This window comes from Cydia splendana, chromosome 5 (genome assembly GCF_910591565.1).
Source record: "Cydia splendana chromosome 5, ilCydSple1.2, whole genome shotgun sequence".
NCBI classification, from domain to species: domain Eukaryota; kingdom Metazoa; phylum Arthropoda; class Insecta; order Lepidoptera; family Tortricidae; genus Cydia; species Cydia splendana.
Genome location: NC_085964.1, coordinates 16,995,238 through 17,020,322, shown reverse-complemented (window position 1 = coordinate 17,020,322; position 25,085 = coordinate 16,995,238). Strand labels below are relative to the sequence as shown.

Genomic DNA, 25,085 nt, shown 5'->3' with positions numbered 1-25,085 from the left:
CCACGACTCTTCTCTTTCCGCACAGACTCTATAGGTTAGGCCTTTCCTATCCCTAATGTAAGACAGAAGTGTCTCCAAATGTGTTTTGATACCAGCTAAACCTACGAGAAAATCGCTGATATCCATGTTCTTCAGACATAGACGAATGATTTTGTTTGTTATTTTTTTTATTAAATAGGTACCAGTTTGCAATACAATAATTGCAACCTGCGTTACCCTTTGGGTACGGAACCCTATTACTAAGACTCCTCTGTCCGTCTGTCTGTCACCAGGCTGTAACTCATGAACCGTGATATTGTCTAGACAATTGAAATTTTCACAGATGATTTATTTCTGTTGCCGCTATAACAACAAATACTAAAAACAAAATAAAATAAATATTTAAGTGGGACTCCCATACAACAAACGTGATTTTTTTGCAGTTTTTGCATAATGGTACGGAGTACGACTCGCACTTGGCCGGTTTTTTATAAAGTACTCACTAGATGGCCTGCCGCTTGGAGGGCAGCGCGATATACCGCTGCACCATGGTCTGGTTGACGGAGTTGAAGCAGGTCCAGTAGATCATGCCGCCGAAGACCGCACCCCACCCCGTCTGACGTTCGTACGGAGAAAAGCTCCAACTATAAAAAAAATATAAATCGATATCCTTGGTTTTTATATTAGAGCAGATCTTAGAGCATTTAGTAACTGGAAACGTCATGGCTGTCATTTTCTGTACAAAACAGTCTGCCTATTTTTGCGGGGAAGGGGACGTCAAATTACTGGGTTGGGCAAGTCAAATCAGTATGGCAATATGTTAAGTAGAATGATTTGTGTTTTTATTTTATATTTTTAATGTATTTTAATTGATTTAGATTTTAATTGTTTTATTATTTTTAATGCAATTTAATTTTAATTTAATTTATTGATTTTACAATTTATGTACTCAACTAACATATTTTAAGCACCGTGTATACTAACAGAATATGGGTCGAGAGACCTGAAATAAAGATTTTCAATTTCAGTTTCAATTTCAAAATGTATTGCTATTTCTACATGACTTGTACGTAACGTACAAATAGCCATGTCAGTCTATACAAAAGTTTGCACAAGGTCTAGGTATGGCAAAGGGGTAAGCTCTTAAAGGCGACTCCGGTTATTAAATGCTCTAAGGAGCAGATGCTCTAATATGAAGGTTGAACTAGATAGTCTGTAAGTTTAATCCACTACTTTCTAGCAGTAAGTAGGTACCTACTTATTATTGTTTGAGCAGATAGGATGAAAACAATATTGAAAATCCTAGCATTACATACCTACATACATATGTTTAAGTATACCGTCAATGCCGTCACAGCTTTTACTCAGCTGTACGGATACGATGGTCATATATGTCTACGGCAGCGAAATAATGACAGTATCTGACTTCTCTTTCAATCAAGAGATGTTAAAAAGTGTCATTTTTTTTTATCACGTGGATAAAGCCATCCTTAATACGCCTGCTGATTACATCATGCTTTAGTAAACATAACATTTTCTGATAAGAGTCATTATTATTATTTTATTACCTTTTGTTTACATAGTAAATAAAATACAGTACCATTTTTATGGTTTATTTATTAACTACTTAGCTATAAAAATGTTTAAATTCTTTATCTATTTACTACCCAAACACAGACCAGACGAAATTATACCTTACGCTACTAATTTCACAATAGTTTTTCGCACTTTATACATAGCAATAAAAGTAAAGGTTAAATAGAATAATTAAAGTACGAGTAGAAGGTTTCTAGTATCATAAGATTCGTAAGCATTGTTTTAAATTAAGTGATTAAATGTAAATGAGAGGCCGTATAAAAACTTCCCACTACAAAAAAGTCACAAACACTGCACAGGTTTCATAAGGGGACGGCTACGCGCATATGACCCCACTTGACTTGCAGGCGTCCCTGTGCTACGATATCCGCTTATCATCATATGCCTGTCTATCACCATTGTTACCAACAAGGCAAAGAAGAAGTAATACTCTTTACTCCGGCACGGAGAAATAGCCACCGACACTGACGGTGCCAGCCGCCGCCACCAGTATGACGCCGATGGACATCACGCCCGTTAGGACAACAGAATCAACCGCAGTAATGTTCTTAAAACAATCCTGGTACTCTCTTTTCTTCCTGGTACTCTCTTTTCTTCCTAGCGTTGTCCTGGCATTTTGTACGGCTAACTTAGGGAGCCTGCGACTGTTTTTTATACCACATCGGTGGCAAACAAGCATACGGCCCGCCTGATCGTAAGCAGTCACCGTAGCCTATGGACGCCTGCAACTCCACTCACTGTGTGTGTGTGTTTACTGTGTGACATTCTACTATTTAAATTTATATATTTGCTTACTTGGATAGCTGAACTCTGCCAGACTGCGTCGCCACGTCGAGCACGGAGAAGAAGCCACCGACGGCTACGGTGCCCGCCGCCGCCACCAGTATGACGCCGATGAACATCACACCGGTCTGTACAGAGTCCGTCCACACCACTGCTCTTAACCCGCCCTGTGAAAAATAAATGACATTAAAGTCTACTCTTCTTTAAGCTCTCGTGTCTCACGGACGAGATATCAGTCCACAAGGAAATTCAGAAGGATCGTACAAAAACAGAAATGTAACACCTATATATACGCTTGTTTGACGCAAATAAACATTCATTCATTCAAGATCGGGTTATGACTGCCGAATTTCAAACCCTATAGGAGCAAAGTAAATGAAAATATCCTTGATAGATTGCGATGGTGTCGTTGAAGTATTGCTGTTGCTATATTGTTGTGCAAAGCAATTGCAATCGCCATCCAAATATAACTTTTAAGCATTACTGGACAAGCGCTACTCATTTTCAAATATAAATATTAAAAATAATGCAAGCCAAACAATACAATACTCACTAATGCTGTATAAATACCACAAATGGCCACCATGATGCCGCCCACGTAAAACACGTTGAATCCCGTCACTGCAAGGGAAGCATAAAACAAAGCTTGCAAATAAAATAGAACTTAAACTTATCTACATCTATTGCCCGATAAGCTTTATTTGTCGAACAAAAGCCCTTTTTGATAGTACATACGTTGTGTAGTGACATTTTGTATGACATGATTCACATAATCCTATGAAAACAGATGATTTTCTTCGACAACTACCTACTTTTTGCGCGCTTTCAAGTTTTCAATTCAAATTACCATACAAAATCGCTTGCGAAAAATTGTAATTGCTGCCATGCAATTTTAAATTATAATTGTTGTAAGATCACCTTTAGATTACTACGTATGAATCGATTTAGGCTAGATTTGTAATCATAAGCTACATTACGAGTACATTGGGGATAGGAGTGAGTGCTATTCTTACGATTAAATAAGCAGGTAGAGTTGGCTCTATTAAGGCTACTATAGGTACCTACGTTTTATAGCGCAAATATAGTTATAAGTAAATTCTAAATAAAAAAATATAGTTATAAAAAAGTGTTCTAATAATAACGGTTAGTTCAAGAGATTGAAATATTGTAAGCTTCATTTAAAAATCAGACTACAATGTCCAGTAAATAACATTCAATTAATATGTAACATAAAATATGCAGGTGAATAAAGGACAAAATACTACCTGTAGTGTATCGAACCATACGTATTTCTTTAACCCAGTTATCAATACAAAGTTCATCATCATCATTATTCTTAAGAGCCTAGCTCTTGTCGGTGGAGTAATCGCCATTCCGTTCTTCAATACAAAGTTACAAAGTAAAAAAGTATAAAGGCCAGTATGCTGTATAGCATTCATTACAATAATACTTACATTGATTAAATGCTAATGCAGGAACATACACGACCATAGGCAGAAACAATACCTGAAATTAAATACATAAGCGATGAGCCATTTCACTTAACTTTATTCTTGATTTTTTTCTTTCGTGCTCTAACTCTAATCCAAGAAAAGAAATCCAAATCAACATAGAGTTAAGGGTCCGCCCACTGCTTAACAGTCCGCCCGGACGGTATCGGCCTGTCAGTTGTTCGGAACTGTCAAAATTTTGTTCTAACTGACAGGCTGATACCGTCCGGCGGACTGTTAATCAGTGGGCCCCTTTAGACCAAGAAAAGTTTGCAGAGATTTTGACAGCACACGCAGTGCCAGTGTTATTTATACGTCATAAAATTAATTTCATAGAAGTATGACGTTTAAAATAACACGTGCACTGCGTGTGCTGTCAAAATCTCCGTAGGTTTTTCTTGGTCTAACTCTATGAAATTAATTAAGCTGAATTTTTGATTAGGTACGGAATTTATTCAACTTTTCTATAAAATAATATCAGACAGAGTCTGCAATTACTCGGCAATATACGAAGAGCTAGCGATAGCGATGAAAAAATACATAGGATATTACTACAATTTAATTGTATGTTTACTACATTTTGATTGTATTTGTTCACCAAAACACAATCAATCTAAATTAATTTTATATTAAACAGAGCCGTTTGCTAACCAAATAACAATTTGATCAAGCTACAATCTATAGGGACGATGACCCAAATGATCTTTCCAACTTTAGTCGATGGATACATTTCCATCGGCTTTACTTCCTACTATTGTATCCTCATTGTATCATATCAACCTTAATTGAACATTGTTGATGGATTTGATTACGATGTCAACTGTCAACCAGCGTACTTCGTTCAAAGTCCGTCTTCAGACTACGGCCTTGGCCGAGAATTTTTCTGTTACGCACGTAATCTTAATTAAGCCTCAGACAAAAATAATGTAAATGTAAATATAGAGTAAATGCATGTTAGTAATTAAGTATGTAGGTAGGTAAGGTATAGTAAAATTTGCACGCCGTAAGTCGGCAGAATTGTGCTCGACTAATTTTCGATGTAACATCTGTGTTAACCATCATGATTCTAGCAAATAAATTACCAATTACAAAAAATGCATGATTCTCTATGGAAGCAAACGTAAAATTAAATAAAAAGGTAATCTTCTTACATTAAAACGTCCTATATATCTCAAATTTAGAGATATATTATTAATGTCAAATAGGTATCCGAAATCCGATACAGTCAGAAAGCAGTTTGTCTCTTAAAAATTAGTGCCGCTAATTCTCGGGAATGGGTTTTCGAACGGATGTAGACCCACCCATTCATTTATTGGTTTTGTTTAGTTAAAACTACAAACTAGATTAATGCAATAAATTCTGGGTAATGCCTAATAAATATGCTTAAAAATAGGTCCCCTGCCATGTAACCATCACTTTTTCATCTTTAGAATTATCATAACCCACTATCGGTCTATCACAAAGTACAAACCAGACGCAGTTGACATTTTGAAATGGGCACAAGTAGGCACGATGAACTGATTGCATTGTGTGTTTAATTATCATTTTACTCAAGGGACAACGGTAGCTTTATGTCAACAAACAGATATTTTAAGATTGGTAATATTATCATACTATTCATACATTACGTCAATGTATATACTCCTATATGGCTACCTTAGTTAATTTATTATCAAGAAAAAGGGATTTATAAGATAACCTTGCGTTCTCTTGGATCTCAAATGCGACTTGGACGAGATAACGTTCATTTTTCTCAAGTCTAATTTACTTGATACACATTTTATGAGATTACTGATTGAAAACAATGGAAACTAAAGTTTTGCATAGATGTACCTACAGAACGTTAAGTCGTTTATAAAACTATGCTGGCACCATCGATAAAAACCTTTGACAGCCAGCCCTATTGTTGTGAGTTCTAAATGCCGTGATATCTTGGTTTGCAATCAATAACGAGCAATAGCGGACAATTGATGTTGACGATACCAATCAATCGACACCATACCGGACCGGGCAAAGTCCGCGTGTTGCAAATAATGCGAACGACCTCTCTAACCTGTTCAAAAAATATGCATCCGTTTTGGAACTTATCTCCAGGTACTAAGACTCATAATAAACAGTATTTTAGTCTCGACCATTATGGTCAGGTTAGCTGGCTAGCTTTTTGCACGCTCGCGCAGTAATTTTCCATCCCAATTTTGGTACAGACATGGTTTAAGACTACTCTGTTATGCTTAATTACCTACTCATAACATAAGTAGGTAGGTACGTAAAATGTAGATGTTGCACTAAATTTCGATACCTAGGTACTTTAAAATATTGTTAGAACATTTTTTAGGGATCGGCGACGGATGATTAAGGAGTATATTTGTGAAATGAATACAAACTTCTTTACTAAGTACATAGGTCACCAAAATATGTACAAGAACTTCTAACGCTCTTAAAAACTAGGTATCTAACTTACTTTTATATAACTGCCTGTCTAGTGCGCGTTTCACATTATCTAGTTAACTCAATATGTATTTTTATACTGCTTTAAAACAAAGATATATCCCCAAACCTTCCTTCAATGTCACGAACTTAAGTTATATTAGCATAACCCAGTACTCCAATTTTATTGTGTCAAATTATTTAAATGTTGAAACATCAACAAATAAATGCATTTATAACATTAACGTTATATACGCATAACTCGTCTGTACGCAAGTGAAAACTGACAGTACGTCATTGGAATAAATAATTGTTACTTTATTTTGGCGTCGGATAGTTGCATTTAATACTCACCTACACATATAATATAGACTATTTTTTATCTTCAGCTAAACTAGTGGCTCTGTGAGCTGTAGACCTCGCGAGCTGAGCTTAAAACTGAGTAAATGTATGGCTTCGTTGTTTAGAAGAATTTAAAGAATCTAATTTGACAATTAAAACCTTAACTATCGAACCTGCTTACAAAATTCGGGAATTGGTTTAGAAATGCGACCAGTAGAGTAGAACAGATGGACATACGAAACAATTTTTGGCTAACAGGCCAATTCAAACGTACACTGATATCAGAATGACGTCTAACTGATGTCATTTAGTTATCGTGCATTTCGCTGGTTCTTGTCCGTACATGTATTGGCGCAAGCGAGACGCACGATGACTACTAAATAACATGATAAAAATATCATCCCGATGTCAGTGTACGGTCGATGCCCCTTAAGTATACACGTCGCCATACTAATTGTATAGAAAAGTGGATAGAGTTAGACCAAGAAAAGTCTGCAGAGATTTTGACAGCACACACAGTGCCAATGTTATTTGTGCCAGTGTCAAAATCTCTGCAGACTTTTCTTGGTCTAACTCTACTTATGTTAGGAAACCAACATTACCTTTGAATTAACCTGTAAACTGCAACTAAGAAGCTTCGTGGACTCGCGAGTGTGGCCCATAATTTCCGAAAATCATTTTTTCTTCGAGGCAATTACTCCGTTCTCATATTTTGCGTTGCCCATAATTTCCCGAAATCATTCATTCTCGGTAGCAATTATTCCGTTCCCATATTTTCCCAATGGTTTTCTTCCGCAATCGCCTATTTTTAATATTTTTAAATTAATCTTTTCTTTCTTTTAAATATCTAGGATAATATTTTCTTGTTACTGTATGTTAATAGTGTAGTAATTATATTTGTTACTTGTAGGTATTTCACATACAACAAATATCAAAAACACTAAAATTAAAGCTTAATCTAAAAAACTACAAGTAAAAAACCAAACGCTGTCAGCCAATAACTCTAACCTACCTATCTCTGGGAGCAGATTCGTTTTTAGGGTCATCAAAAAAAAATAACCCTAACCTACCTATCTCTGGGAGCAGTTTCGTTTTTAGGGTCATCAAAAAAAAATAACCCTAACCTACCTATCTCTGGGAGCAGTTTCGTTTTTAGGGTCATCAAAAAAAATAACCCTAACCTACCTAATTGAAAAAAACCTGGTTATTTTTACCACTAGCATTAAAAAAACCGGCCAAGTGCGAGTCGGACTCGCGTTCCAAGGGTTCCGTATATTACACAATTTTTAACAATCAGTGCCGGATTAAGATATTTTGATGCCCTAAGCATTTCTAGGTGCCCCCTTTCCCTAGGGTCATCAAGATTACATTGATTTTTTGGTAAATTGAGAGAAGTTCATTGCCGCATTACAGCTGAGAATGGAAATCAGTCACATCATTTTATCACGAAAATTGACAGTGCCGCAGCAGTAATGTTGCAACAGAGTACCTAATGCTGTTGCAGTCGCCACCCGAATGTCACCTTTATCATAGCGTAGAAAGTAATAGAAACGCGAGCGAAGCGAGCGCGGAAATTTTTCGATATAAAAACGCAATATGATAGACAGTTGTACATTTTTACTTTTAGTATGGAAATCAGTCACATCATTTTATCACGGAAGTTGACAGTACTGCAGCAGTAACGTTGCAACAGAGTAATGTTGCTGCAGTCGCCACCCGAATGTCACCTTTATCATATATCCTTATAAAGTAATTGAAAACGCGAGCGAAGCGAGCGCGAAAATTTTTCGATATAAAAACGCAATTTTAATTTTAGTCCCAACCAGGCGCGAATCCAGGATTTCATACAGAGAAGGGATGGGACAGTTTTCTATCAGCCTAGCTTCACATAGGGCTCGATATTTAAGGGTCTCAGCGAGGTTGTTTTCATGCATAAAATATGCAAGAAAGCAGAGAGCTTGGAATTGAATTGGCGAAGTGTGAGAAAGGCAGTAGGCCCAGCTGCGAAAGAGGAAAGCTTGGATTTGGATCCACGCCCAAGTGTAATTAAGGCAGAAGATCAACTTTGCCGTAAGGCAGAAGGCCTCGCATAAGACCTAACGCCGAACCGCAAAAGAGTGGGTTGAAATCGAATCTATGCATGTAATCACGACTCTTCTACTGCTACCGATTGTTTCCCAAAGAATTACGCGCCATTATTTTTGCAAATTAGCTTTTGGACAGCTAAAAAAATCGTGTGGTAAAAACGATGTGTCTGTCCCTAATTTTAAAATTTGTTCACCTTTTTCAACCTGGCATTTTGGTGCCCTCCCTGAACGTGGTGCCGTAAGCACGTGCTTGTTTTGCTTATTGGTTACAAAGTCTTTATTAATTCAACCATTAAAGTCGATGAGTACAAAAAACTTTAAGCTAGCTCTCAATTTAACATTTTTTTTTAACATTATTTTTAATTTGACCTTACAATTACTCGTAAGTAGGTAAGACCGTTAAATATTTAAAATGATTATCTTATCAGAAAATTATCACCAATTACTCTAAGAAAACTACTACTCTAAGTAATCCGGCACTGTTAACAATGTATTTTTTATGTGAAACGTGAGTGAAATCTCTTTAAAAAATCCGTAGGGGTCGGATTAACTGTAATTAAGTCCGACTCACGCTTGACTGTACATTTCTAATAGGTTTTCCTGTCATCTATAGGTATAGACCTATTTTATGTATTTTTTTCAAAATTTTAGACCTAGTAGTTTCGGAGATAAGGGGGGAGGGAATGGTCATTTTTTGCCTATTTTCTTGAATAACTTCTAAACTGTTGATTCGAAATTTATAAAAAAAAAAATATTTGAAATCCTTACAATAAGCTCTTTCATTTGATATGTAACATGATATAGTTTGAAAAATTTTTTTTTTCATTTTTTCATTTACCCCCCAAAAGTGGCCCCCATGTTTAAAATTCATTTGTTTACGTTACATGTCCGTATTCGGGTCACAAACTTACATATGTGTACCAAATTTCAACTTGATGATGTCGCACACACCTTTAGCCTATCCTCAGCTAGATGGCGTGACGACACCGTTTCATATTTAACAATTTTAACACATAGATATCAGTGAATGAACATGGATCAAAATGATATAAAAATAATAAAATCATTTATCCATATATATACATTATTTGATAACTTTATGCGTTTTCATTTTAAGTTTTAGTCGTGTGTCGATAGATGGCAGTAAATTTACAGTGACTACAAAACAAAGAGGATTTGAAGAAGAGAGTTACTGTCATGGTAAATTATGTAGCTACAGTTCATTTACTGCCATCTTTCGACAGAAGATTAAACCTGTTTGAACGCCATTTGACTTTGATCCTTATTCTTTAACTGATATGTGTTAACTTTTTAAATTTTAATATTCACGCCATCTACTCGAGCATAGGCTGAAGGTTGTGGCGCCATCGCTCGAAAACATGGAACCATACCTTTGGCCTATAGTCGAGTAGATGGCGTGAATATTATATTTAATAAGTTAACACATATCACTGAAAGAATAAGGATCAAAGTCAAATGGCGTTCTAACAGTTTTATGTTCTGTCGAAAGATGGCAGTAAATTTACAGTGGCTACATAATTTACTTTGACAATCTGTCTCTATAGACTTTATTCTCTTTGCTACAAAATTTACAATGACAGGACCCCTCTATACTATCTATTCTTTTTGAGCCCGGGAAAGCGCAACGTACGAGCAACCTACAGCTAGTTCCCTGAGCCCAAGGTCGACCACTACCCTAGGCAATGTTAACCCCTCCGATTTATGGATGGTGACCGCCCATGCTATAAACGTAAGTGGAAATTGACTCCTGGAACAGCCATGCCCTTGAACTAAAACCGCTAAAAAAATGTTCAAACAAAAACTCAAACGAATACGCTTACCTCGCGCTTCGCGCTCGCTTGACCAATCAGCAATACGATGTTTAAGTGCAAAAAATAAATAGAAAAAATTGCATTTACTGGGGATCGAACCGGGTACCTATCCCATATCCTTGCTTGTAAGCGTCTTTCCAACTGCCCTATGATAGCATTTAGATGAGCTGACGAAATGTGGTTACTTATTCTCGAGTAACAATTTAAATATCTAATCTAAAGAGAATAAAGTGTATAGGGGACGTGCATGAACTATAGGGGGCAGCACAGGAGTCGTCAGATCTTTGGCGCGAAGCGTAGATGAGTAGTTTATGATTCCGATGTAGCCCACGAGATGGCAGAACCTACTATGCACAAGGAAACGTACTTACGAGAACGGTAGATGGTAGCACTTGCTTTGGCAATGTACATGTGCACATATGTTTCCGATTCAGGCCACAAGATGGCAGGCCCTCCAACGCGCACGGTCCCTATAGTGGGCGTGCGTGAACTATAGGGGGTAGCATAGGAGCCGTCAGATTTTTGGCGTGAGGCGTAAATGTGACGTTTATGCTTCCGATGTAGCCCACAAGATGACAGAACCTATACTATGCACCTATGCATAAGGAAACGTACCTACAAGAACGGTAGATGGTAGAACTTGCTTTGGCAATGTACATGTTTCCGATTTAGGCCACAAGATGGCAGACCCTCCAACGCGCACGGTCCCTATAGTAGAGGGTTATTGTCATACTAAATTTTGTAGTCACTGTAAATCAGTGCTGTAAATTTACTGCCATCTTTCGATACAGGATTAAAATGAAAATGAATAAAAAATATCAATAAATGTATATATGTATGGATAAATGATTTTTTTTATTTTTAGAACGCCATATGATTTTGACCCATGTTCTTTTACTGATATGAGTAAAAATTTTTAAATATAAAATGGTGTCGCCATCTAGACGAGCATGGAGGCCAAAGGTATGGGCGCCGTATATTCAAGAATCAAATTTTCTTTAAAGCGCAAAAAGCCATCATCTCTTGCAAAAATTAAACGAATACGCTTAGCCCGCGCTTTTCAAAATAAAATAATAAAATAAAAAACAACAATTGATACGAAATTTAAGTATAAAAAAATACAAAAAGTTGTGTAGCAGCATACGATTACTGGGGATGGAACCAGGGACCTCCCGATGCAAACAAAAAAAGCGAACGTTTGCAAAATGCGTCATGATAGTTCTTACTAAAGCTGACGAAATTTAGCTACTCATTCTCAAGTAAAAACGAAATATCTAAATACCGCCAAAACCAGCGATACAAATTTTCTGAATTTTTGGACATTTAATCTGAGCTGTAGACCTCGCGAGCAGAGCTTGAAATAACATGGTGCTAAGAGCTTTAAATACACCGTGTTTTTTTTTATTTCCGTTAATTTCAAGGGTGCATTCCTGAGCTTAAATCAAGTAACTTTCTCAAAGACACCGATGTTCTAATTAAGTCCATTTCGGAGATAATCCATAATTAATTTTTTTACTATAAGGCCTCTACAAGCGTGTACACTTGCCTTAGGGCCGGCTTACATATTGATTAGTGTTTAGAATGAGTTCATACATTTGCTACTAAACTTAAGTACAATCTCGGTCGATTGATGTACGAAATGACATTGATATGTTACAGATTTCAATTGTTTGGTTGAGTTAAATGTAATGCCCGTATTACAAAAACGCTATATGCTACATTTAATTACTTTTTAAATAAAAAAAAAACAAAAAAGAAAACAAATAAAAAAATATTTTTGAAAATTAACTATGCCATTTAGTTCTTATAAACGTACTTAACTATACCCCGAAGTTAACGGAATTCAATAAAACCACGGTGTATAGTAAATTAAAGAAAAACAATACGAAATTTATGTGTAAAAAAATACAAAAAGTTATAATATCCCAGCATACAATTACTGGGGATCGAACCCAGATCCTCTGTGCAAACAGAAAAAGCGAACGTTTACAAACTGAGCCAAATATTTCTTAGATGGGTTGACGAAATTTAGCTACTCCTTCTCAAATTAAAATTAGTTAAAATTAAATATCTAAATACCGCCTAAACCAGCGATAATTTTTTTCTGCATTTTTTGCTATTAACTCTGTAAACATGTTTCAAAAAGAAAAAAAGTCTTATGATATCGATACGACTATTTGTTTAGGCGCCAGGTATCACGACTCCGCCATTTTTTTAAATTTCCAAAAACCGGATTGACAAAAAAATTTTATTTAGTCATAAAATTCGGTCACAAAATTTCACGAGAATCGGTTAAGAATTGCGACCTGTAGAGGAGAACATCCGGACATACGAAAGCAAAATGCCCGAGTCAAAACGTAGACCTTCGCTTCGCTTCGGTCAATTATGTACCTCCTCGTACCTACTATGTTTGCGTTACGGGTTACGTCATCACGTACTGTCCATAAATACCGTGAATCCCGTCATAGTACATGACTTTTAGTTCTATAATGTGTGACAAATTGACGCCGTAACAAAGTGTTAAATATCTTACCAAGAGCGTTATGAAAATAAAATACCCATAACTGCATCATTTTTTCTCAGGGAAGTGCTAATCTCAAGTCAAAATATTACCTCGTTTAACAATTAGCATTTATTTCGTTACGGAAGGAAAATTACTAATTTTTTATCTTTAAAATGTATACTAAACAGTATTAGTTACAGAATACCGACTCCTGATTTAAAATCAAGTTTCACCTAACAGCGTTATGATAAAAACATTTGCGTAGGTAACTAATTAAAAAAGGATTTATCATCACCAACGTGAAAAACTAGACGTTTTAAATATACATCAAAAGATAAGTAAGTAAAATTTTCATTAAAGATCATAATTATTCACAAACAACCTACCTATTTATCTACGAGACTAATCAGTAAATAATTGTTCACGAGGTTTATTGAGCCCAGACTACAAATACTTAAGTACATGACATGTACGGACATGTACGTTTACACCGTATTAAACGAATTGAATAGTAGAAATATAGAGTAGAAAATTGTACTCGAAAAAAAATACAAAAAGATAGAACTTAAGGTAGAGTCCGTCGTTCGTATAAGCCTAATAATGTATGTAAATTGTTTACTGATTTCGTCTATTACTCTTAAATACGTATTTCATTTTGGCAGTAGCATACGAACGTTTTAAAGAACAAAGAACTACTTAGTTGTGTTCTAATAAAAACCGTTCTAAAAATACTTGCAATTAATGCTTACTTTGTCATCAATGGCATGAGGCATGATATACCATTATAATTGCGTAACACGAAAGTCTAACATCTTCTGCTTGATACAAAGTAAACGTTTCACACTCACGTAAAATTTTGATTAAAGTATCGTAGTTCTAATTTAACTTGTGCCAAATAATGTACTAAAAAAAATCTATTTTAAGCACCTTTACAGGAGTTCATCGAATATGTTTACAACTATATTAGTTATCTAATGTATAGTAAACTACCTATTTTGTGCACGATTTGTAACTTTGACAGGCATAAACCATAAAAAATACCATAGTCATAAAATAAATAATAAGCAGACTAGATGATCCCTATTTATTTCAGATAATAATATTTGTCGTGTGTACATTGCTAAGTATATTGCTAAGATAACATGGATGTTATGATAGTTAAAACTAACTAAGCTGCAAATAATGGGTAATTACCTGGTGCTAATCAGAGGGCTTACCGTGAACCACGTTCGACGTGTTGCCTCTCTGTCGCACTTGGAAATTCGTACGTAAGTGAGACGTGGGAGGCAACACGTCGAACGAGATTCGCGGTAGACCCTCAGTAACTTACCTCGTCCAATAAGAAAAGGAGTGACGCTACGGCGCGAACGTGACGATTGAATCTAAACTCTAAATACTGAAACAAAAGAAACAATATATTATTAACGTAGTTTAAAAGAAACATAAAATGTAATTACATCGTTAAAATATGTATAAACCTATTTATCAGTATGTATTACCTATAATAAATGCACTGTTATGTTAACTAACCTAATTAAAAAAATATACATATGTATGTATCCGCTTGGCAAATCAGCAAGCTGACATAAATTCAAATTACTTTGAAAATATAATAAAATATATATATATATATATATTTTTCAAACTAAGCTAGCTCGTTGTAAACTTGTAGCCAGGTAATCTTTCTTTGCAACAGATTTTTGTCAAAATATTTTAATACATATATGTGCAGACAAGTACATATATGTCGTTCAGACAAACATTATGAACAAAATACCTGTATGGTATTTGTTGTTGGTTATCTACTCATAATATAAATTTCAGCTATAATACAATAATTCCTCAGTCGTGTACCTACTTATTCTTGATACTCTTGATACAACAAACGGACAGATTGTTTGAGTACACTACATAAGGTTTTAATCAGTTCGTCAGTGCTAAAGTGTAATTATGTTTTATCACTGCCATAACAGACATAAATCACGAGACAGCTTTTGTTTATCATTATTCAGGTACGTCATATTACATCATAATCTGAGGAATACAAAATCGTTCCTTGTGGGCCCGCCTGTATTCGCGCGCCTTATCTATATCCGCGTAGAGACTTTGTCAGCCTTTCACTACCGGATTTGATTATGACAGATTGCCTAATGCATCGATAACGTGTAACGACCCCACTCGTATCGTATCTAGACTTACGGCCTGATTCGAATTTTAAGATAGGTACATCAAAGCTAAAGAAAAATATACGATATGGATCGAACATTTATTTATTTATTATTTTATTTATTATTTAAATACATTCACACGGCATTACAGCATATGCCAATACACCGCATAATTAAACTAATTACGTATTACAAACACAATAAATATATATAAAGTAAAATACAGGTAAACATTAAAAGTCAAATGCAAGTGCTGGAAAGCCTTTCATCCATCATCTCACAAAACCTCAGACACTCCCGGCACACATTCGCCCATCTCCACGCAAACAAGTCACACTCTGGTGCTGATGTCAGGAGTGCGTTGAGCAGCGATAACGCGCGGAGGAGTGGCGAGTTTCTGTGCGATACTGTGCGCGCCGCCGGCACGGCCAACAGTGGACGCGTTCGCGGCCTCAAACAGACTCGAGGAATATCCGGGACGTACAACCTCACGACTCGAGCTATCAGTTCCGGGCAGTCCGAGTCACCGCGCAGTATGCGACAAACAGTAGTCAGTAAGATGTTGTTACGCCTTACCTCTAGAGAATTATATCCAAGGCAGCCTAGTATGAATTTTGTTGGGTACAAAAAAGGGTAGTACCCATATCTTTTTTTGTACATAAATCTCAGAAAGGCCTTTTGGATTTTCTCTAGAAGTAGGGCGTAAGAAGACTCGTACGGGTTCCAAATAATAGATGAGGCCTCAAGCTTGCTCCTCACTAAGGCGTTGAAAACCATCGCAATGGCCCCAGTGTCACGGAAATCCTTGACATTGCGGATCACGAAGCCTAGTTTACGAAAACATCCTTTGGCGAGGGTCTGCATATGCTCATGAAAAGTGAGGCGCTCATCAAAAACCACTCCAAGATCTTTGACAGAGAAAACTCTATCAATAGTCTCGGTCCCCAGTGTGTACTGAGCATGTAGAGGAGTGGAGGAACGACTGAAAGTACATACATAACACTTCGCTGTGTTAAAAAGAAGCTTGTTTGCAATACTCCAGTTGACCACCGAAGTAATATCGTCTTGCAAAGAGGCACAGTCTCCGCTACTCTTAACATCATATATAAGTTTCAAGTCGTCGGCATATAGTAAACATTTTGCATACTTGACGACCGATTCCAAGTCGTTAATCATTATCCCAAATAAGAAAGGACCCAATATCGAGCCCTGACTTACGCCAGATCTGGTATGGTACGGAGCTGAAATAAAACACCCATGTCGAACGTACTGCCTGCGATCGCGTAGATAACTGGCAAAAAAAGCTAATAATTTTGGCGAGAAGCCTAGAGCATTCAGCTTGCTCATCAACACGTCGTTGTCTACGCGATCGAAAGCCTTTTTAAAATCGAAATACACGACATCGACCTGATTACCCCTGTCGAGATACTCAGAGATAGTGTCTGTCAATATTAGGAGGTTGGTGTTAACAGAGCGATTTGCTCTGAAACCATGCTGGGAGTTGGACAAAAAGGGTTTTAACTGAACTGCTAATATTTTATGGACGATAGACTCAAATAACTTCGCCAATGTTGACAGTACAGCTATAGGTCTGTAACTGTCAACACTGTCAGTGTCACTAGTCTTCGGGATAGGCGTAACCCTTGTTGTCTTCCACAGCTTCGGATATGTTCCAGTCGAGAGTGCTAAATTATACATAAAATGAATAGGAACTTTTAGCTGGTCTATGCATCCTTTGAGTATATACGCTGGAATATTGTCAGGTCCAATAGAACTACTAGCTTTCAGTCTCTTTATACCAGCAATAACCTCCTGAATAGATATGTTTGTAATATTAATACATTGCGCCGAACCGATCTGGTTGCAATTTTGAAGCGAGTCTACATCTAGTCGAGGGCAATCACACAAAAATACGCTAGAAAAAAACTTAGAGAAAGCTTCAGCTGCTTCGACTCCAGTAAATCGCTGCCCTTCCAATACGACTTCATTAGCAAATCCACCCCTGGACTTAAGAGTATTAACATGCTGCCAGAACGAGCGAGGGTCACTTTTCACCTTACTCTGAACTTGATCGACGTAGCTATCATACGCCGAGGCAATTCTTTGTTTAATATTTTTCCTAAGCTGGGCAAACTTGTTGTATGCATCTAAATTGTTGGTAGCCTTCCAGGTCCGGTGAACACTAGCTTTCCGCGCTATGTCAGCAATTAGGTCAACTGTGTACCATACTGGGTAGCGTCTACCAGTCTTGTTTGCGCGAACCTTTCTAGGTATACAGATGTCAAAAAAACTATAAATTACCCTATAAAAGACGTCTACTGCAGTATCAACATCTTTAGCCTCAAGAACTTCTTGCCAATTCTCTGCAGACACTAATTTATACAACGATTCATAGTTTCCTTTTTTAAAATCCCAGTCTTGCCGGGAATCTAAATTACTAGCACTAATACGCTCCGAAGTCGGTCGCAGCGTAACTTCACTTAAAGGGACCAATATCTCTAACGGCGGGTGATATGCATCCCGTTTAGGTACCAATCCACCGCCTGCGATTTCAGAGACACTTACATTACGGATACGCTCTGACACCAGCACAACGTCTAATTTACCGCCATACGCATTCGTCACTTCGTTCATCTCATACAAGCCACACGTTGCTAGAAAATAAGAGTAATAACATTGAATACTTTGCGACGTATAAAGTGGATTTAGGTTTAGGTCTCCAAATATGATCACAACCCCATTTAGTTTGTCAAACATTTGTTCTACAGTTTGGAACCAACACATGTATTTATCGTCTGTAGCACTAGGAGGAATGTAAACCACACACAGGTAACAAACGACGCCGGCAAAAGTCAAAGAAATCCACAGGTCCTCCCCAGTAGGGGTCTCTAGGTCTCGACGCCTCTTCATATTGAGTCCAGGGCGTGCGGCAAACATCACACCACCTCCACGCGAACCAGTAGCACGGTCTCGACGCATTGCGCTCCACCCACCACAGGAAAGCTCAGCATCATCAACAGAATCGGTAAGAAAGGATTCAGTCACAGCGACAACGTCAACGTTTTAGTTTGAAGAAACGTCACTTTTGACACTGACTTATCCGATCCATGTCGTATCTTTAGCAAATTTTTGATGTATCTTAGAGTTCGAATCAGGTCGTTATTAGAATAGCTGAGATCTGAGATGATTGAATTTTGATTTATTAGCTGAGATAAAAATACCTACCCACTTATGTTTATATTTTTTGTTAATAAGTATTACGTTTGTATCAATATCGAATGTATTTTTCGTTTTCAGACATAGTTTTCTGTCGCAACATATGCAAACCGAAAATGAACTAGATTCTCAAGCTTATAAATTAAAAAGTCATTAGTCATTACCTACTTATCCTGTCCCGCTTTTACTTACAAATAACGGACTAGACAATATGTATTAGTTACATACATATATATCTTTGAGCTAGCTTCTGCTGCTATTTAAATGAATAGAATTTAATACAGACAACTGTTATGTTAATGAGTTATAGCTCTCTATCTATAGTATCTATGTTACTCATAGTGATTACGGGAGAAGTCTATATTACTCAATACCTGATTTATTGGTATTTTATTGTTAATCGCTTTACTACACGTGTAGTTGATGACATCAGTATAAGTTCATATAACTACATATACACGGTACAAAAACACTCACTAAAATTACATAACATTCATTCATTTTACTGCATACGTACAAATTTATGTTTTTTTCAGCTGATAAACTCCGTTTTTTTGCTGTAGATACTGTGTTATACTGTTAGGTATTGTAATATCGTCAGGTGACAACCAAAACTCACTAAATACCATCACAAGTTCATAGCCATAGTGAATCATATTGGTACTGAAGTAAGGTTGATTTTTGTTTAATTATTTTTAGTAATTAGTGAGTTTTGGTTGTCACCTGACGATATATATTACTTAGGTACTCCGGCAAAGAAACAACAATGAGACTAATCCAGTTGTTATTGCCCAAAAGTTGACTAAATAAACGTTTAAATAAGCCCAGCATATTGCCTTGTGAAATGGGTTGACTTCTACTTCACAAAACGGCAATTATAACACAACAACTGTCGATCTTCTGCACACGCATTACGCCCAAACAGAGTGCCTAAGATGATGCAGTTGAGGAGCATTCCACGGCCTGTCCCGTACTGACGCATTTTATTTCCTGGGTTGCAACTTTTTCATCGGCATTTAAAGCAGGTGATTATTTTTCTGTGCATATGTTTGACCATTTGTCATAGAAAAGGAAACTCTTATTCTTGCAAACCTTCGGAAAATTCGCGTTCGTACGGGACAACGGTAGATAATTTCATGGGATGCTCCTTGAGCGTCACGCCAGTGATCACCAGCCCGTATTACCCACTTACTTCATAAGATGACGATAGCCTCAGCGTGCAGAACACCGGCAGATAAACAGCGGCCACGATGATACAGCTGAGCGTCACACCGATAATCACCAGCCAGTACTGCGTACCGTAGTTGTAAATCTCCGCCGGCGTGCCCAATATTGTCACTCCTGACACGTAACTGTTGACAAGATTGTTATTTTAGCAAACAAGTAAATAGGTAAAGGGCACTCTAAGTGCCAGTTGCACAATCCGCACTTGACAAACTGATCAACGTCACCCGGCGCGCCGCGCCGCGGCAGTTTAATATGAAACTTTCCATACAATAAAATTTAACGAACTCTTTAACAGTTTGGTGCAACCGACCCTTAGCCTAACATATACATAACATAACTTAGCCATACTATGGCCAATGACCATACACAGATTTAGGTCCTAACTTATCTTTTTCTATTGACAAATCAGCGGCAGCCTAAAAATATATCGGGACTATTTTGGACCGATTAGTCACAATCATAAACTCCACTCCAGTATCCTTTCGGGACAGACGGGGCGAACTTAGTTTTTCTGCTGGTACAAATAAATAGGTAAAATATTAGCTGGATATAGGTAAAGCAGGATAAAAATAGTAGATCCTAACTAGCCAATCGAGCTCTACCAAAGAATATAATACTCACTAGGAGGGCTCTACATACTGCAGTAAATTACACCCTAGATGATTATTATTTTAATTACGTTCTAAGATTTCTATCACCTATAAACTGTACCGTATAGAAAAATCACAACTATTTTATACTGGTTGGAAATATTATGGAAATATTTCACTTTACGATAGGTGTATACATTTCCTACAATAGGTATGTAATGTACACTACACGTCCAAAAGTCAATATTTTAAAACTGTATCTCCGTATTTTATAAGCACCTCTCATAGACATAAGATTAACGTGAGAATTGAATCCTGATTTTGTTATTACCTACTCTCCGTGTATGATCATTTATCACCATCGGCATATTGTTTTTAAATTCCAGTTATTAGTTGTTTCTGCACATCCTTAGACATAATCAAATGAGGTTTAAAAGCACTGAATCATCAAGTTTCTAAAGATTTGTAAGTATTGATGTTAAAATGCGATAGGTACCTTAATATACATATACAATATACAGGTATCGACACCAAGTTGAGGTAACAGTATTGCTCGGAATCCAAAGCAGTTTTGGACCTATATTAAATCGCGTAGTAATTCTCATGGTATACCAAGTTCTTTAAAGTATGGTGATAGAGTGATTTCGAATGGTGCAGATATATGTAATGCATTTTCTGACTATTTTTATACAACTTTTTCTGCTCCTACCAATAGCTCAGATGTATTGTCTTACAATGGTAACTGGAACTCACCAACCGATATATTTAAGATCGAAGTTGATCCGGATTTCATCCTTCGTTTGCTTCTTACCCTTGACCCTTCTAAATCTGCAGGTCCTGATGAGCTTCCGGCTCAGTTCTTAATGAATTGTGCTAAAGGTCTATTGAAGCCTATAGAACTGTTGTTTAAACGGTCACTTAGTGAGTGTGTTGTTCCTAATGTATGGAAATCTGCGTTTATTACTCCTGTCTACAAAAAAGGGTCTCGGATAGAAATCGTTAATTACAGACCTGTGTCTAAATTATGTATTTTAGCTAAAGTGTTTGAAAAATTAGTATATGTTCAAGTTTATGATGCTATTAAACATTCTTTTAATCATAGTCAGCATGGTTTTATGCAGCGAAAATCTACGGTGTCCAACCTGGTGCTACTAAATGATTTTATTACAGGGGCAATGGATAAAGGTAATCAGGTAGATGTCATTTATACAGACTATAGTAAAGCCTTCGATCGTATTGATCATAAGTTGCTTATTGTGAAACTCCAACGCTTAGGGATAAATGGTGACCTGTTGAGGTGGTTCTCATCATATATTAATAACCGATCTCAAGCTGTTGTTATAAGTAATTATGTTTCTAGTTGGGTTAATGTCCCGAGTGGTGTCCCACAAGGATCTTTGCTCGGTCCTTTGCTTTTCAATATTTTCATTGATGATATCTCTGTATGCTTTAAGTTTTCTAGGTTGCTTTGTTTCGCAGATGATATGAAAATTATTGCTCAGATTAAATCAGTCCAAGATGTTGCTCTATTACAAGCCGATCTCGATCGTCTTGGTATGTACTGTAGAGAAAATAAGTTGGATCTTAACCCATCTAAATGTCATGTAGTTACTTTCTCACGTCAGAAATCACCGATCACTTCTGTTTATGCTATACATAATCAATATTTATTAAGAGTATCTTTTCTAAGAGATCTGGGCGTAATACACGATTCCAAATTACTATTTGACGCTCACATTGATAGCATTGTGAAGAGCGCTACTAAGTCTCTTGGGTTCATAATGCGCAGTTGTTCCGATTTTACACAGGCAAAAACTTTCAAGATCCTATATTGTTCATTTGTAAGAAGCAAACTCGAGTATGCTTCCCAGATATGGAACCCCTGTTACAACGTTTATATAGATAGGATCGAGCGGATTCAGCGAAAATTCATGAAGTTTCTCTGCTATAAATTACGTACCCCATATAACTCATCTAATTATATTAGCGTGTGCAAAAAACACCATTTGTTACCTTTGTCACAGCGACGTGAAATTGCTGACATTATATATTTCTTGAAAATTACGAATGGCACCATTGACTGTCCTGATCTTCTAGGTAGTATTATGTTCAACACTCCTAATAGAGTTAAAAGGTATTATCCCCCTATTTCTGTTCCCTTTGCATCCTCGAATTACAGACGTAACAGTTTCCTTATTCGTGCGGGTAGAACACTTAACAGTCTGTCAAGAGAGCATGATATTGATGTGTTTAATATAAATACGCAGTCTATACGACGTATTTTAACGCTTAAATTCTTTGAGTGAGCTTGACCTTTCTATCTTGTCTGTAATGATTTTTGTCCTCAATAGTTTTTATTCTTAATTTATGTATGTACTTGCTTAGTCTACGCAGAATTGTAAACTATATATACTTACTTAGCGAAGTTATCTTCTATGTAATTTCTATCTGTGAAAACCTATAATTGGCCTTCGATTTTTATACATAGTGCTAATATGTTTCATGTGCTGTTGGTTTTCCAATAAATAAATAAATAAATAAATAAATAAATAAATAAATAAATAAATAAATAAATAAATAAATAAGAACATGTCATATAATATAACGACACCGAGATTTTTACAAAACAAATATTTGTACTGATAGCACGTTCTTCAAAAAGTTTCCTCAAGGAATTTAGGTTCAATATTTTTAACTTATATCACTCATTCGTTCATTCAGTACTATAGGTATATGTGTTCTATCATTCACTCACTTAATAATTATCGAAAATTAAATTAGGCGTTGACCTTCACGCCCTTTAACGTATTCACGTATGGCGACCACCGACCATTGTTTTTCACCGCCAATGCGTGAAGCAGGTCACAATGGTAAACACAATGGTGATAGTAGATAAACCTAGCTTAACATCGTATCGCCTATAGTCATAGATTATTAAGCTGGCGTAAAACGATAAATGTCAATGTAAACTTGATACTTAGTCACATTTTTATGTAATCGACGAAGAAGGAAGGAGGTTACGAGGAAGCAAGTTGCAAGTGGGCCTTGTTATATGGGAAAATATGAACAGTAGAATAATACGCCAATTAATAATTATTTTCAAGTTGATTAAACCAAAGAAACATATATAATACGATCATACTCGCCCCGGTAGTCTCCATCATAATTGTTATTGTGCTGAAACTATTAACATTTCTGAAAAATCATAAAACAAACTAACCCTAACCTACCTACCATATTCTACACAACCTATGCAAAATATCGAAAATACTTTCTGATTCAGCTGGAGAAAAATTATGCGAAGAGTTTTATGCGTAACATTACATTAGGACAATCAATTATTATGCGACGAGATAGTCACCGGTTCCGAGTATCTGCTCACCTGGCTATAAGCGACATGGCCACCGGCGCCGTGCTCATGGCCTTGCCGCCCAGCAGATAGTTCCTGATGTCCACCAGGGTCCGCTTGCGCGAGCCCAGCGCGCTGTACCACACGCCGCCGGCGCACGACGCCGCGCACAACAGCCCGAACGCCACGTAGTCGCCGGTTCCGAGTATCTGCTCACCTGGCTATAAGCGACATGGCCACCGGCGCCGTGCTCATGGCCTTGCCGCCCAGCAGATAATCCCTGATGTCCACCAGGGTCCGCTTGCGCGAGCCCAGCGCGCTGTACCACACGCCGCCGGCGCACGACGCCGCGCACAACAGCCCGAACGCCACGTAGTCACCGGTGCCGAAGCCGCCCTCTTTCATTGTGAACGGCATGGTGCTTTATTTTTGTTTTATTGAGCTGTAACAAAGAAAATGTATACATAATAATTAAAAAAGTCAACTGACGCGCGCGGCTACAACCCAATATCAACCTTCGTGCATTCTACAAGGTTCACGATAACGCGCCGCATGGCAAGGCATGACGTTCAAAGGGTTAGTATGTATTTGTTTAGTCTAACTAATACATAGCAACCTAAGTATACCAGTCTCCAGTGCTAGGATTGTCTTACAGTAATTTGTATACATCAATTAATTCCACTACATAGTGTACAGTCAACTGTAAAAATATGGGTGTAGCCGACTTACTTATTCAAAAACATGTCCCATACATAGTTAGTCCCATGTTCGCTGACGTAAGAGCTATGAAACATATTTTTGAGATGATTTCTGCACCCATATTTTTCAGTTGACTGTACCAAAGAGTCTATCTGACTATGTTCTTACTCGTATTAAAGTATGAACGTATGCCCTAGTTATGCCCCCTAATATTTCTATAGACATTGAAATCAAAAAGTAGCTGTCGAAAATGTTTTATGGCTTCTTTTTTTCTTATTTCATGAATAGCATACCTATTTCACGACTATTTTATGCAATAATACTACCGTGTAGTCTATTCGGAAAGAGAAGAGCCGTGGAATGTATTGGGCTCCATACCAATCACGACTCTTCTCTTTCCGCACAGACTCTAGCTAATTCATCGAACGGCAAAACAAAGGCAGGTGCAATAATGTAATCTTAATCTAGATACTTTTTCCTTGGAATTAAACGGCAAATTAGAGTCTGGTGAAATAGTGTAATGTAATCTATAGTTTGTCAAAGGACTGTCTCATTTCAACCATAGACAGAGAGAATCATTATACTATCTTTGCTTAGTTTGGGGCTAGGTTGATCTGTGTAAGATGTCCTCTAATATTTATTTATTTATTTTTTTATTTTTTTAAAAGGTACCGGAATTTCACGTGTAATTTGATAAAAAAGCTTAAACGTACTTATGACCGCAATCTGCTGGAAAACACAAAGAAAAACTCAAAAGCTCTTTGGACATCGATTAAAACCATCACCAATTACAAGGC

The 25,085-nt window shown here is 36.9% G+C and overlaps 1 protein-coding gene across 1 annotated transcript in view; it reads right to left on the bottom strand.

The window, feature by feature from the left end:
- Window positions 1-24,031, bottom strand: part of LOC134791023 (sodium-dependent multivitamin transporter-like) — a 29,874-nt gene extending 5,843 nt beyond the window's left edge. Inside the window, exons 1-7 of the mRNA XM_063762072.1 lie at window positions 23,807-24,031; window positions 19,616-19,775; window positions 14,370-14,435; window positions 3,813-3,864; window positions 2,912-2,979; window positions 2,371-2,525; window positions 483-623 (exon numbers count right to left, since the gene is read on the bottom strand). Of these exons, the coding sequence (XP_063618142.1) occupies window positions 483-623; window positions 2,371-2,525; window positions 2,912-2,979; window positions 3,813-3,864; window positions 14,370-14,435; window positions 19,616-19,775; window positions 23,807-24,006 (842 nt within the window). The 5' untranslated portion in view covers window positions 24,007-24,031. The remainder of the gene's footprint in view (window positions 1-482; window positions 624-2,370; window positions 2,526-2,911; window positions 2,980-3,812; window positions 3,865-14,369; window positions 14,436-19,615; window positions 19,776-23,806) is intronic.
- Between the last annotated feature and the right edge of the window lie 1,054 nt (window positions 24,032-25,085).